Here is a 14,085-nt window from a genome sequence, read left to right on the forward strand (position 1 = left end):
AAAGTGTGTTTCACACATAGAGGGAGAGTGAGGCATGTACCGTGTGTCCAAGAGTGAAAGGGAAGATGTGGAGAGAGAGAGAGTGAAGGGTGTATCTGCATGAATAGACAGGGAAAATTGAGAGTGGATCACCTGTAGAGGAAAAGTTTGATATGGTGTCACATAGTGAGAGTGTAGAGAAAGAGTGAAGTTTGTAACGTCTGTTGAGTATGAGTGAGTGAGTGGAGTCAGAGGTAGAAAGACTGAAGGGTGTACCACATGCAGAGCAGGTGACGAGAGTATCACATTTAGAGGAAAAAGTCGATCACAGTAAGTGAAGTGTTTCATGTGTGGAAGAGTGGATCACACATTCAGATACCATAAAGTGTATTTCACATAGAGAGAGAGAGTGAAGAGTATATCACAGTTATAGGGAGAGAGAGAGAGAGAGAGAGAGAGTGAAGAGGTGTGAGAGGAGAAAGATAGAGTGAGGAGAGAGGAGTGCCCCACGTGAGGACAGTGCAGTGTGGGAGCACAGCTTCTGAATCACTTGCCTGGTGCACAGAGGGAGAAGGAGTGAGTGAGTAAAGAGGGTATCACAAGGGGTGAGCAATCACACATGGAGATAGAGAACATGAAGTATGCGTTATCTGTACAGAGAGGCCAGGTTTAGAGTGTATCACCTGTAGAGTGAGAGTAGAGACTGTAAGGCATATAGACAGACATTGAGTTGACATGAGAATCACATGTAAGGAAAGAACGAAGTGTGTATCACAGGGAGAGGGAGAGGGTGAGTGAAGCATATATCACATTGGAGACTGCAATATATGAACAACATTCTGACGCAGGGAATACATTTCCTGATTCGTTTACCAGATGTAGGTTTGCTGCTGACAACTTTGTGAGATGCGAGGTATTTTCCATGAAGTTTACTCTCTACTTGTTCTGAGCAATGAGGTAACAAACATGAAGTATTTTATTGCATCCTCTAATTATTCAGTATTTTTCTATTAATGGGGTTTAATTTCCTTGACAAGCACTGACATTTCCCCATTTGCAAACTGTGTAAGAGCAGTTATAGCTGAGTGAAATAACTGAACCCAATATGTCCTGTTCCAATATTGTGCTGGCAACCAGAATAGTATTCAAATTTACCATGACATCACCTCCCACTTCTCCCACATCAGCACCACTGAAGCCAACGACTGAATGGTTGTGACTACGTCGGCTCTGAAAATTCCCATCCCAACCATTCCTCAGTTGGACGTAGATACTTGTTCAGTAATCCCTTGCCTAATAACAACAGAGCAGGTATGAGTGGAGGTGGGGAGGGGAGAGGTGAGGGTTGCAGTAGAGATGGCATGATGAGGTTGGGTTGGTGGGTAAGCCAGGTTTCATGTGCCACCAAGACAAAGGCAGCAGAGGCTCAAGGAGCAGACTTACCACCATCTTCTCAAGGTAAATGTAACTCCACTGTTCAAGAACGGTGGGAGAGAGAAAACAGTTAGTCTGACTTCAGTAGTAGAGAGAACGTAGGGAATCTATTATTACAGAAGTTGTAACAGCACATGTGAGAAATAAAGATAGGATTGGAAAGAGAAAATATGGATTTATGAAAGTAAATTCATATTTGACAAATTTTTGAGTTGTAACGAGCAGGATGGACATGGATGAACCAGTTGATTTAATGTACTTGGACTTTCAGAAGGCCTTTAATAAGTTGCCACCACAAGATCTAGTTATTAAACTAAATTGGAGGGATTAGTATTGGGAATAACATACTGACATAACTGAGGATTTGTTAATGGACAAAAAACAGAGAGCAAGATTTTAGAGTTGGATGCCAGAGGGGACTGAATCGTTGACAAACTATATTTGATGATTTGGATGACAGGATCAAGTGTGATATATCCAAGTTTGCCGATGATATAAAAGTAGATGTCAGTGTGGGTTGTGAGGAGGATGCAGAGAGACTTCAGGGGGGATATAGACAGGGGAAAGACATGCTGATGGAAAATAGTGTCATCCACTTTGGTAGAAAAAATAGAAAGGCAGAGTGTATTTTAAATGATGTGAGATTGAAAGGTGTTGGTGTTCAGAGGGGCTTGGGTATCCTTGTACACCAATCACTGAAAGTTAACATGAGCAACAGCAAGTAATTAGGAAGGCAAATGATATGTTGGCCTTTATTGCAAGAGGATTTCAGTGCAGGAGTAGGGATATCTTGCTTCAATTACAGAGAGCACTGGTGAGACTTCATCTGGAATACCGTGTACAGGTCCGATCTACCTGGGTAAGGAAGATATACTTGTGTTAGAGGAAGTGAAGCAAAGATTCACCAGAATGATTTCTGGCATGGCATTTCTGTTGTATGAGGAGAGACTGAGCAGACTAGACCTATGCTTTTTTGAGCTTAGAAGAACGAGGGGTGATCTCATTGAAAAGTACAAAATTCTTGAGGGGCACGACAAGGTAAAAACTAATGCTTCCCCTGGTTGAGGTGTCGAGAACCAGGGATCACCGTCCCAAGGAGTTGACCATTCAGGGCAGAGATGAGAAGAAATTTCTTCACCTAAAGGGTGGTGACTCTTTGGAATTCTGTCCCCCAAGGAGGGGTCGGTCACTGAGTATATTCAAGACAGATATTGATAGAATTTTAGATATTAAGGGAATTAAAGGATATTGGGTTAGTGCAGGAAAGTGGTGTTGAGGTAAGAAAGGTCAGCCTTGATCTTATTGAATGGCGGGGCAGGAATGAGGGGCCGAATGGTCTACTCCTGCTTCTATTTCTTATGTTCTTATACAACTAGGAAGAGGCTATTAATGGGACTTGCCAGCAGTTTTACATCCCGAAAACAAATTAAAATAGGTTAGCAGTTGGTTTAAGAATTATTAATGTTAATTAGTACACTCATGGAGGAAATAATGCACAAAACTGCTGGTGGAAATAGCAAGTTATTGAACTAAATAGACCTGTGAAAGAAATTTGTGATTTAATTATTTTTCTCACAGGATGATATTCAGACTGCTCCTGTCATTACTGGATCATCGGACAGTGGGTCATTGTAAAATGATAAGGCAATGAACATGTAGGGGTTTGTACATGAGACTTAAACCTCGGAAGGCAGCTGTGGAGTAATATGTAGTTTTACTGCTACGGGCAATTACATTCAGTCAATAACTTCAAAGCGTGTTGGGAAGTGGGAGTGGGGCAGTGCAGGTCAGGTGTGCTTCCATTGGCTACTGGTCACACCCTAAGCACCCTTCGGTATCATCATATCCCAATTCATGCCCTACCCTGTACACACGCAGGACATTTCATTTCATGCACTGTGAATATAAGTTGACATGAATATCAATTGCTGCAAAATATAACCTCTTAGGATTTCATCTGACTGCTATTCAGTATCTTTCTACTGGCAGATTTGACTTGCCTTGCTGACGGTGGGATTTTTGTCAGTGATACGTGAATTAACGCAATAGAAAATTGTATTATTGGCCAAGAGCTCAAACGTGTCCTGATCAGTGTCACTCACTTGAAGCCCTCTCCAAACGCTTGTCCCATTCCATACCTGATGTGATCCTCCCCGGTTCACCCATCCTAAACGCTGATTGATGCTTCAGTTCAGCTTCTGACCTGCCACATCCACGCTTGTGTGTGAAGCTTTCCTCTCTCTCCCTGGACCGGTGTTGACATCCCTCCTCCCAGACCAGTGCTCTAAAGTTGCGCACTAAGATGAAGGTGCCGACAAACTCTCCAGTTATCCCCTCCCCAGTGCCTAGCATCTCCGAACAGGCACAGCAGGAGTTCAGCATGTGAGGTTGCTAACACACCAGCCCCTAAGCTCTGCCACCCTTGCCACTAAATCAAGCATTAACCAGTTGGAAAAAACCTTGAGTACCGAGAGTTATTAAAAGCGGGAAGAGACAAAGTTTACGCTGACGGTTTTGCGGAACCACGCTTTCCGTACATTGAATAAGAAGGTTTAATGATTAGAGGTTGTCTACCTTGTGGGATGTGGATGATCCCCACAGTCAGACCCGCGATAATGTCCCCAATGAGCCATCGCTTGACTTTGTACCTGGGCAACCAGGTGAGGAACGGTAATCGCTTTCTCCAGAAGCGCTTCCCAGCATTCCCGGAGCACGCGCAGCTCCTTCTCGCTATCTGCTGAAAGCTCTCGGTGACGTTTTCTTCACCCTTGGATCTGTTGAAGCGCTGGGCAAACTGATCCTCGGTGTAAATGGAGCGGTAGATGGCCACCCCACTCATTCTGACTCCTTGAAGCTTTCTGCTGAGTGCGGGGAGAAGGAAAGAGAGAGAGAGAGGGAGAGAGAGTGGGCTCCTACTTGTACAAGTCCGTCCGTGCCTCTCTGCTTTTTCCTGTGAGTCTCTCCGACCTATGGAAACACAGGGAGCGACAAGAGAGAGATTTCCTGAAGGCGTTTATCATTAATAACATTCCCAGCGTCTGACTCTGCAAGAAATGCACCCGACCTTTTCCTCTTTGATCAGGCAAAGTGTGCTCCCTTTTCTCTGTACCTGCAGTAAATACCTGGCTTCACTAAGTTCATGTGGGTGGCGGGGAGATTTAACTGGCCCTTGCTTCAGTGACTGACATAGCTGACTCCAGCCAATTGGAACACATTTTTGACCCTCATGAAATCAGTCGGTGGTGATGGACAAGGTCAGCACGGACTGTGCTCAGTGTCCATAGGGGCTGCAGGAGGAAAGGATATACCCTTGTTTATTCAGCTGTGACCTCAGAGCAAACGTTGCTCTCAAAACCAAGTTACTAAAAGTGTCACTGTGTCCGTTTTTCATGCTTTAGCAAATAGTGCAAATAGATAAGTTGAATGGTGCAGGGGAGCACTGCTTCTATGAGGGAGACTTGCTCATAGGCAGAGGAGGATATAGTACCCTTTCCTGGCAGATCACAGGTAACTGAATTTGGGAAGAAATCCGCGCTGCGCTTATTTCAACAACATTGTGGTTTGTGATTGTGAGAAGGCAAGGCACAGCTGATTTCTCCCAAATTCATGAATTAGGCAGTAACTGCAGAATTTAACCCTCTGTAGCCTGTTTTGATTTCTATTGCAAATCCAGTCTCGCGTGTATGGTCTGGTATCCCAATTTGGACTCTCGTCTATACCTCTCGCTGCCTTGGTGAAGCAGCCAGCATAATCAAAGACCCCACCTACCCAGGTCATTCTCTCTTCTCCCCTCTCCCATCAAGTAGAAGATACAGGAGCCTGAGGGCACGTACCACCAGGCTCAAGGACAGCTTCTATCCCACTGTGATAAGACTATTGAATTGTTCCCTTATACGATGAGATGGACTCTTGACCTCACAATCTACCTTGTTCTGACCTTGCACCTTATTGACTACCTGCACTGCACTTTCTCTGTAGCTGTGACACTTTACTCTGTACTGTTATTGTTTTTACCTGTACTACCTCAATGCACTCTGTACTAACTCAATGTATCTGTACTGTGTAATGGATTGACCTGTATGCAAGACAAGTTTTTCACTGTACCTTGGTACAAGTGACAATAATAAACCAATACCAACACCAGTACCAAAGAACCATAAGCAGGAATCGACCATTCAGCCTTTCAATTCTACTCTGCCATTCAATGTCTAGTCCTCTGTCTCAGGTCCTTGTAACCCCTTGGTTCCCATATCCCTTGATTCCCTCATTGTTGACCTCTGTCTTCAATATAGTCAACAGATGAGCCTCCACATTCCTCTATGGTACCGAAGTCCAAAGATTCACAACCCTCTATGTAAAGAAATTCCTCGCAACCTCGTCCAAAAAGGCTGACGCCTTATTCTCAATCAACGTCCCCAGCTCTCGTCTCCATCATCTAAGGAAACAGCCTCCTGACATCCGCCTGGCCAGTCCCTCTCAGAACCTAAACTCAAGATGGTTCCAGAGTTTGGCGACTCTTTGCGGGCTGTTCTCAGCAAATCTTTTCATTACACTTACTATAATCGTTCCACTTTTTTAATTCCCAATTCTAAGACTGTCAGAATCACTAACAATGTTCTGTTAGATCTACTTACTCCCAATCTACCTCATTGTGGCCCTTGCACTTTATTTGATAACCTGCACTGCACTTTCTCTGTAACTGTAACACTATATTTTGCATTATATATTGCCTCAGCATAGCAACACGATGACCACTTTGCACTACAATGGACTTGATTTTTGTTCTAATTCTGTTCTTTCTTGTATAATTTTGTATAACGTATGTTTAATTGATGTTTTTCTTGTGAATGTTGTATATCTGATGCTCTGTGCCTGTGATGCTGCTGCAAGTAAGTTTTTCATTGCACCTGTGCACACATGGACCTGTGCATGTGACAATAAACTTGACTTGAACTTCCATCCTGTTATCTTTTTACTACCTCAATGCACTTATGTATGGCATGATATGTCTGGATGGCATGCAGGCAAGAGCCTTTCACTGTATCTCAGTACACATAACAATGATAAACCAACACCAATACCCATCTTGTATGAAAGGAGTCTTAATGTTGAAATTACCATTTAAATTACATTCTCTCCTTAAACATATGAGCCCTTACTATTCTAGGGCTTCAGCCCCCTACCAGAGGTGGAATACTATTCCATCACCACTTCACCCCCCCCCCACCCCAGTTTCTGGCAACCCTGACCCATCTTGGGTTTCAGTTCACCTCCACGAGGATTGATGGATGTTGACCTCAGTTCCGGCCTTCCCTCGACACATGTTCCACGGGGGATGCAGGAATCCACCGCTGCTCGGTGAGGGAGCTTGCTGCAGCAATTACAGCGTGAACTGCAGCGATCGATCTAGTTGTCGCTTTCAGCTTTGCTCGACTTCCACATTCACCGGGGTTCACCGCCCTCTGAGAGAAGGAGTTTCTGCGCACCTCGGTTTTCAGTGACTGCCCCTAATCCTGCAATTATGGCCCCTTGTTCGTGACTCTCCCACTAGTGAAAACATCCCAACATCCACCCTGTCAAGCCCCCTGATATGTTTGATTAAGGTCACCCCTCATTCTTCAAAACTCCAAGGAACACAGACCCAAACTGTCCGCCTCTCTTGATAGGATGACCCTTTTGTCCCTGGTGAATCTTCTTGGACTGTGTCCAATACTACTGTATTCTATTTTAGGTAAAGGGACCACAGTACTTCCAGGTGTGGCCTCACCAACACCGCTGTACAACTGGAACACAACCTCCCTGTTCTTAAACTCCAGCCCCTTTGCAATAAAGGTGAACTTAACTACTATGCCTTCTTAACTACTTGTTGTACGTGCCTGCTAATTTTTTGTGAGTCATGCACTTAAACACTTGGATCCCTCTGAACTTCACTCATTTAGTGAACGCTCTCTCCACTTAGATAAAAAATCTGCCTTTGATTCCTCTAATCAAGTTGCATGACCTCACACTTCCCCACAATAAACTCCATTTGCCAGATTTTGCCCACTCACTCAATCTATCTACATCCTGTTGCAGAATCACAATGTCCTCATCACAACGTGCCCTTCAACCTATTTTCCACATCAGCTTCCAACAGTCCCTGTAAATATGGCTGTCCCAACCTTCTCTTCAGATTCATGGAGATCTTTCAGCTAGTCAAGCTTTCTACTCTTTGCTTCTTTGTGGGACAAATGCTCCCCAGGACGGTTACTTGGCTACAGGCGAACTGCTTTATTCTTTATAGTGGGCCGCAGATCACGGAATAGTGCTCTTGAGTCAGAAGATCCTGGTTCAAGTCCCACTCCAGGGAGTCAGACACAAGAACCCATGCTGGCACTCCAGTCCAGTGCAGAGTGAATGCTGCACTGCCTAAGGAGTTGTCTTTTGGACAGGAGGCTAAATTGAAGTTCTCAGGTTAACTTGGCAGTATCTTGAAGAGTAGGGGAGTCGTCTCCAGTATCCTGGGCCAAGATTCATTCCCCATTGTTACAAGGCAGATAATCTGGTCATTAACACGTTGCAGTTAGTGGCAGATTGTCTGTGTGAGTATCTGTCACGTTTCCTACATTACAACAGCGACTACTCTTCAAAGGGCACCTCATTAGCAGTGGACCATTTTAGGATTTCCTGAGGCCGAGATAGGTCTTACAGAATTGAAAGTCATCCTTCCTTCTAACTATCGGAAACTGACCACACACCAGTTTCTTTTGGAAACAACCCTCCACAACCACACCCAACCCTCCTCTCAGACTTCCGTCCTGTTGTGTGAAATTTAGGAGCATCAGCCTTTCCAACAGCTGGGTTGGCTTCCTGCTTTGAGAATCTGCCCTCCCTGTTTCAGTGGGACCCACAGTCTGTTTCCTGGCTTGGGTTTGTTGGGTTGATGCCTCACTGCAGGGACTGACATCGCCGATGGCATGCCGCCAGCAAGCGCGGGTCTGGAGGTTGCAGGGGCTTGGCTATTGCTGCTTCTCCCTTAAAGGTGTTGTAGAAACAGGAATAGGTCCTTGTCTCTTCGTGCCTCTGGAAAGAAGGAAGAAAGAAAGGAACGAATCAATGGAAAGGGAAGGGGAAAAAAGGAGGAAGGAAGAGGAAAGAATAAGTGAATCAGGGCATCCTGAAGTGCTTTGCAGCTGATGAACTACTTCCCCTAGTGTTTTCATAATTATAATGAGGGAACCATGGGCACCAACTTGCATTCAGTGAGATCTCAGACACAGCAATGTGTAAACAAGAACTCTGCTGCCTCGCTTTAATTGGTAATTTGTATTGGTTTATTATTGTCCCATGTACCGAGGTACAGTGAAAAACTTTGTTTGCATGTCATCCATACAGATCATGCCGCACATCAATACGTCAAGGTGGTACAGGGTAAAAACAATAACAGAATGCAGAATAATGTGTAACAGTTACAGAGAAAGTGCAGCGCAGGTAGACAATAAGGTGCAAGGGCCACGATAAGGTAGATTGTGAGGACAAGAGTTCATCTTCTAGTGTATGAGAAGTCTGTTCAAGAATCTGATAACAGTGGGATAAATTGGTAAATTGGTTTATTATTGTCACATGTACCGAGGTACAGTGAAAAACTTTGTTTTGCATGCCGTCCATACAGATCATTTCATCACATTGGTACGTCAAAGTAGTACAAGGGAAAAGCAATAACAGAATGTAGAGTATAGTGTTACAGTTACAGAGAATATATCTCTGCACTGTACTCCTGCTGCAAAACAACAAATTTAACGTCATGCATCAGTGATAATAAACCTGATTCTGATTCTGATTCTGAAAGTGCAGTGCAGGCAGACAATAAGGTGCAAGGTCATAATGAGGTCGATTGTGAGGTCAAGAGTCCATCTTATCGACTAGGGAACCGTTCAATAGTCTTATAACGGCGGGATAGAAGCTGTCCTTGAGCCTGGTGGTACGTGCTCTCAGGCTTTTGTTTCAACGGAAGGGGGTAGAAGAGAGAATGTCCGGGGTGGTGTATTGCAAAGGGTCATGGCTGTCACGTGACACCATTGACAACCTGGTCGAAAGTCACATCACTATCAATCAAGGTCTGGCTCCACCCACTCATTAGTCCACACTTGACCATTGGCCTCTGTAAACACCTGTGTACCTGGCCTTGAGCCATTGGCTTGTTTGAATTTCCTGGGCTGGACCACCCAGCCCTCCAGCACTATAAAGAATGCCACACATGCCTGGTTCACTCTCTTTTGATTGCCCCAGGAATCGTGAAACAATGCTGAAGAGACCATTGGTAAGAGCGTGCACTTCCACAAGGGTTAGGAGCATCCTAAGTAGATTCCCGGTAGAGTAGAGCCGATGCTTGCACTGAGTCGAGGGGTGGCAGGCACCGTATTGTTTCTTCCTTGATTTGTTTGTACCCGGTTTGGTGTGTGTGTGTGCATCTCACCCTTGTTGCGATTTCCCCCACGTTCGCGATCACCCGTGTGCGTGTGTGTATGAGCGCTTTCGTTCCCATTCATCCTGTCCCGCGTTTGTCTTTGCGAATAAATCATTTTAACTCCAAAGACTGTGTCCGGAGTCCTTGCCCTTTGAGACCTTACAAACTTGTCTTACAACAGGTGGGAGGGGTCCTTGATTATGTTGGCTGCTTTACCGAGGCAGTGGGAAATGTAGACAGAGCCAATGGATTTAAGATAGTGCCATGGGGTATTTTACACCTACCTGATGCACCCCCCCCCCCAGAAGACAGAACCTCCGATCGCGCGGCACACCCCTAGTACTGAAGCAGAGAATCCACCTGGATCATGGTGGTCAAATCTCTGATGTGGGATTTGAACACACTACATCCTGACTCAGCGATACTCCATGGGCAGTTGGCAAATGTGCTTAATTCCAATTTCCAACCGAATCATCCCTCCCTTTACACTCTTCAAAGTCAAAATGACTGAGAATGATGGGAATAATCACCGGAGGAGGGGAAGGGTTGGGGGCAGGCTTGTTTTGTACCAGGTAGTAGCTAAGTCAAAGTGGATAGTAGCCTTCATCAGTCAGGACTTTGAGTATAGAAGTTGGGATGACATGTTACAGTTGTACAAGACGTTGGTGAGGCCACACTTGGAGTATTCTGTACAGTTTTGGTCACCCTGCTATAGGAAAGATGCCATTAAGCTGAAAAGAGTGCAGAGGAGATTTCCAAGGGTGTTGCCAGGACTTGAGGGACTGGGTTATAGGAAGAGGTTGGGCAGTCTAGGACTTCATTTCTTGGAGTACAGGAGACTGAAGGGTGATCTTATAGAGGTGTATAAAAGCATGAGGGCCGTAGATAGGGTGAATGTACAGTCTTTTTTTCTAGGGTTGGGGAATCAAAAACTCGAGGACGTAGGTTTAAGGTGAGAGGGGAGAGGTGTAAAAGGGACCTGAGGGGCAACTTTTTCCACAAAGAGGGTGGTCAGTATATGGAACGAGCTGCCGGAGGAAGTGGATGAAGTGGGTACAATAACAACATTTAAAAGGCATTTGGACACTCATCACTGCAATGGTGTTACTTTGTACATGACGACCACTCTTGGAATAAGACTGACGTTCACATAGAAGGAACCTGCAGAGCCACGTTAGTGTTGATGTGTCACATGACCCTCCTCCCATTGACCTTCCTCTCAACCAGTCAGCATATCCTTCTGTCCCCATCCCCTGTATGTATTTATCTAACGTACCTTCAAATACCTGGCAGTCAATTCCACATCCTTGCCATTCGTTTGACTGGTTTTTCCTGTATTCTCTATTGAATTTGTTAGTGACAATCATTTTTATGGCCCCCAGTTTCAGAACATTCATTATTTTAGTTCCCTCTACCTTGATCTCATCTTATATTATTATTTTACAATATTGAACGCGCTCATTCAGCCCATTGACACCATGCTGGTCAGAGTAATCTCATCCCCCCCCACTTAATCCCCTGTAACCTATTCTCGCTCTTATCAACTCCACATATACTTTCCTGGCACCCACCAAAGTCTTAATTACCTCTCCTTCCCCATGAACCATCCCTTCCCCACTCCCATTCAGTAGTCCGAATTTTACTTCTCTCAGGAAACATCTACGGACGGCTCTCTCTATTAACAGTGCCAAGTATCAGCCCAGTGCACTTGGCATGGTGCCCCACACAGGCCAGCTTTGTTCTTTGGTTCCAGGAGATTTGATGTGGAAGGACTTTCGTGGTTTGCTTGGACTCTTGTAACTCAGGAACCAGCAAGTTCATACAGTTTTTCTGCACTAGAAAAGTAACCAGAGGGATGGGTCACTGATCCCAGGAATTCCAATCCAGTTTGTGCAGAGGATTAGTTCAGTGCCAGCAAAGGCAAGGATGTTGATAGAGCCATAGAGTCATAGAGTCATACGGCATGGAAACAGGCCCTTTGGCCCAACTGGTCCATGCTGGCCAAGATTCCCATTTAAGTTAGTCCCATTTGCCTGCATTTGGCCCATATCCCTCTAAACCTTTCCTATCCATGTACCTGTCCAAGTACCTTTTAAATGTTGTTAATGTACCTGCCTCAACCATTTCCTTTGGCAGCTCGTTCCATATACTGACCACCTGGGTGAAAAAGTTGCCCTTCAGGTTCTTATTAAATCTCTCCCCTCTCACCTTAAACCTGTGCCCTTGAGTTCTTGACTCCCCAACCCTGGGAAAAGACTGTGCACATTCACCCTATCGATGCCCCTCATGATTTTATACGCCTCTATAAGATCACCCCTCATTCTCCTACGCTCCAATGAAAACAGTCCCAACATGCTCAACCTCTCTCCATAGCTCAGTCCCTCGAGTCCCAGCAATATCCTCGTAAATCTCCTCTGCACTCTTTCCAGCTTAATGGCATCTTTCCTATAGCAGGGCGACCAAAACTGAACACAATATTCCAAGTGCAGCCTCACCAATGTCATGTACAACTGCAACATAACATCCCAACGTCTATACTCATTGCCCTGACTGGTGAAGGCCAGCGTACCAACAGCTGCCTTCACCACTCTGTCTACCTGTGTCACCACTTTCAGGGAACCGTGTACCTGTACTCCTCGGTCCCTCTGTTCTACAACACTCCCCAGGGCCCCACCGTTCACTGTGAAAGTCCGACCCTGATTTGTCTTCCCAAAATGCAACACCTCGCACTTATCCAAATTAAACTCCATTTGCCATTCCTCGGCCCACTGACCCAGCTGATCAACATCCCTCTGTAAATCCTGATAACCAGCCTCACTCTCAACGACACCACCGACTTTAGTGTCATCTGCAAACTTACTAACCCTGTCTTCTCGTCCAAATCATTGATATGGACAACAAACAACAATGGGCCCAGCCCTGAGCCCTGGGAACACCAGTAGTCACAGGCCTCCAGTCCGAGAAACAACCTTCCACCATCACCCTCTGCTTCCTACCGTCAAACCAATTCTGTACCCAATTAGTCAGCTCTCCCTGGATCCCATGCGATCTAACCTTCCAGAGCAGCCCACCATGCGGGACCTTATCAAAGGCCATGAAGTCCATATAGACCACATCTACCACCCTGCCCTCATCGATCTTCTTGGTTACTTCTTCAAAAAGACTCAATCAAAGTCGTGAGATGTGATCTCCCACACACAAATCTGTGCTGACTATCCTTAATCAACTGCTGTTTTTATAAATGCTTGTATATCTTATCCCTCAGAATCCCCTCTAGTAACTTGCCTGCCACAGATATTAGGCTTACAGGTCGATAGTTCCCAGGTTTTTCTTTACAGCCCTTCTTAAATAAAGGCACAATGGCCCTTATTCTTCGACGGGCCACGGTCAAATATGTTAGGGGATTGTGTCACTGAGAATAGTGACCACAGCAAACCTTCCTGCCGGGGTTCTGATTGTCCTACACACATACCAAGAAGAAACAATCTTCCTGTCATTGTCTTGGCATTGCTGTGGTACACCTGACCTGGGCACAAAGTGCTGCCCTCCTCAGGAAGTGGCACTGCGAAGAAAATTCCTTCAAGTTCCAGACCCAGGGGAAGCTTAAAGGGACAGGCCCCAAAATTCTATAAAGAGCTCCTAGTCCTCCATCCGGTTCTTCAAAGGTTTCCATTCCAGGCTTTGGGCTTTTCCAGTAGCTAGTCGATCCAATTCCTGTGGCAACGCGTGCCAACTATTATTACATGGATGGCCCACTGGACAAAGAGGGCCAGATAGGAGAATGATGATTGCCACCTAATTTCCTGTTTGGTTTCCAAGAACGTAAACAAAGTCATCCACAAATTGACATTTTAATAATACACCTGGGCCATAACTCAACTACACTCAGCCTTGTCGTTGAGATCACTGCAGTAAATAGCCCATTATATCAGTCTACTGAATCTTGGCTCCCGGTATGCCTCTGTTTCATTTGACATTGTTATGAGACATTGATTGATGTGCAAGGTGTACTTACGCCCTCAGGTCTGCAATGTACTGGTGGTTGGTTTCGAGTCTCCTGGAAAGATGATGCCATAGTTTCGCCGTGTATGTGACCTGACTTGTTAGAAAATGCCCTTGAAAGCAGAAAGTTGTCTGTGGGTCTTCACCTCTTTGAAGCACAGACCGAGTCTCAGTCAACTGTTGAGTCAGAAAGCAAATGGACTCCTTGAAATGGCAGATAGGAT

At 45.3% G+C, this 14,085-nt stretch overlaps 1 protein-coding gene across 1 annotated transcript in view; it reads right to left on the minus strand.

The window, feature by feature from the left end:
- slc26a10 (solute carrier family 26 member 10) overlaps positions 1-4,266 on the minus strand; it is a 68,250-nt gene extending 63,984 nt beyond the window's left edge. Inside the window, exon 1 of the mRNA XM_052009536.1 lies at positions 3,988-4,266. Coding sequence (XP_051865496.1) covers positions 3,988-4,252 — 265 coding nt within the window. The 5' untranslated portion in view covers positions 4,253-4,266. The remainder of the gene's footprint in view (positions 1-3,987) is intronic.
- Between the last annotated feature and the right edge of the window lie 9,819 nt (positions 4,267-14,085).

This window comes from Pristis pectinata, chromosome X (genome assembly GCF_009764475.1).
Source record: "Pristis pectinata isolate sPriPec2 chromosome X, sPriPec2.1.pri, whole genome shotgun sequence".
Classification (NCBI taxonomy): Eukaryota; Metazoa; Chordata; class Chondrichthyes; order Rhinopristiformes; family Pristidae; genus Pristis; species Pristis pectinata.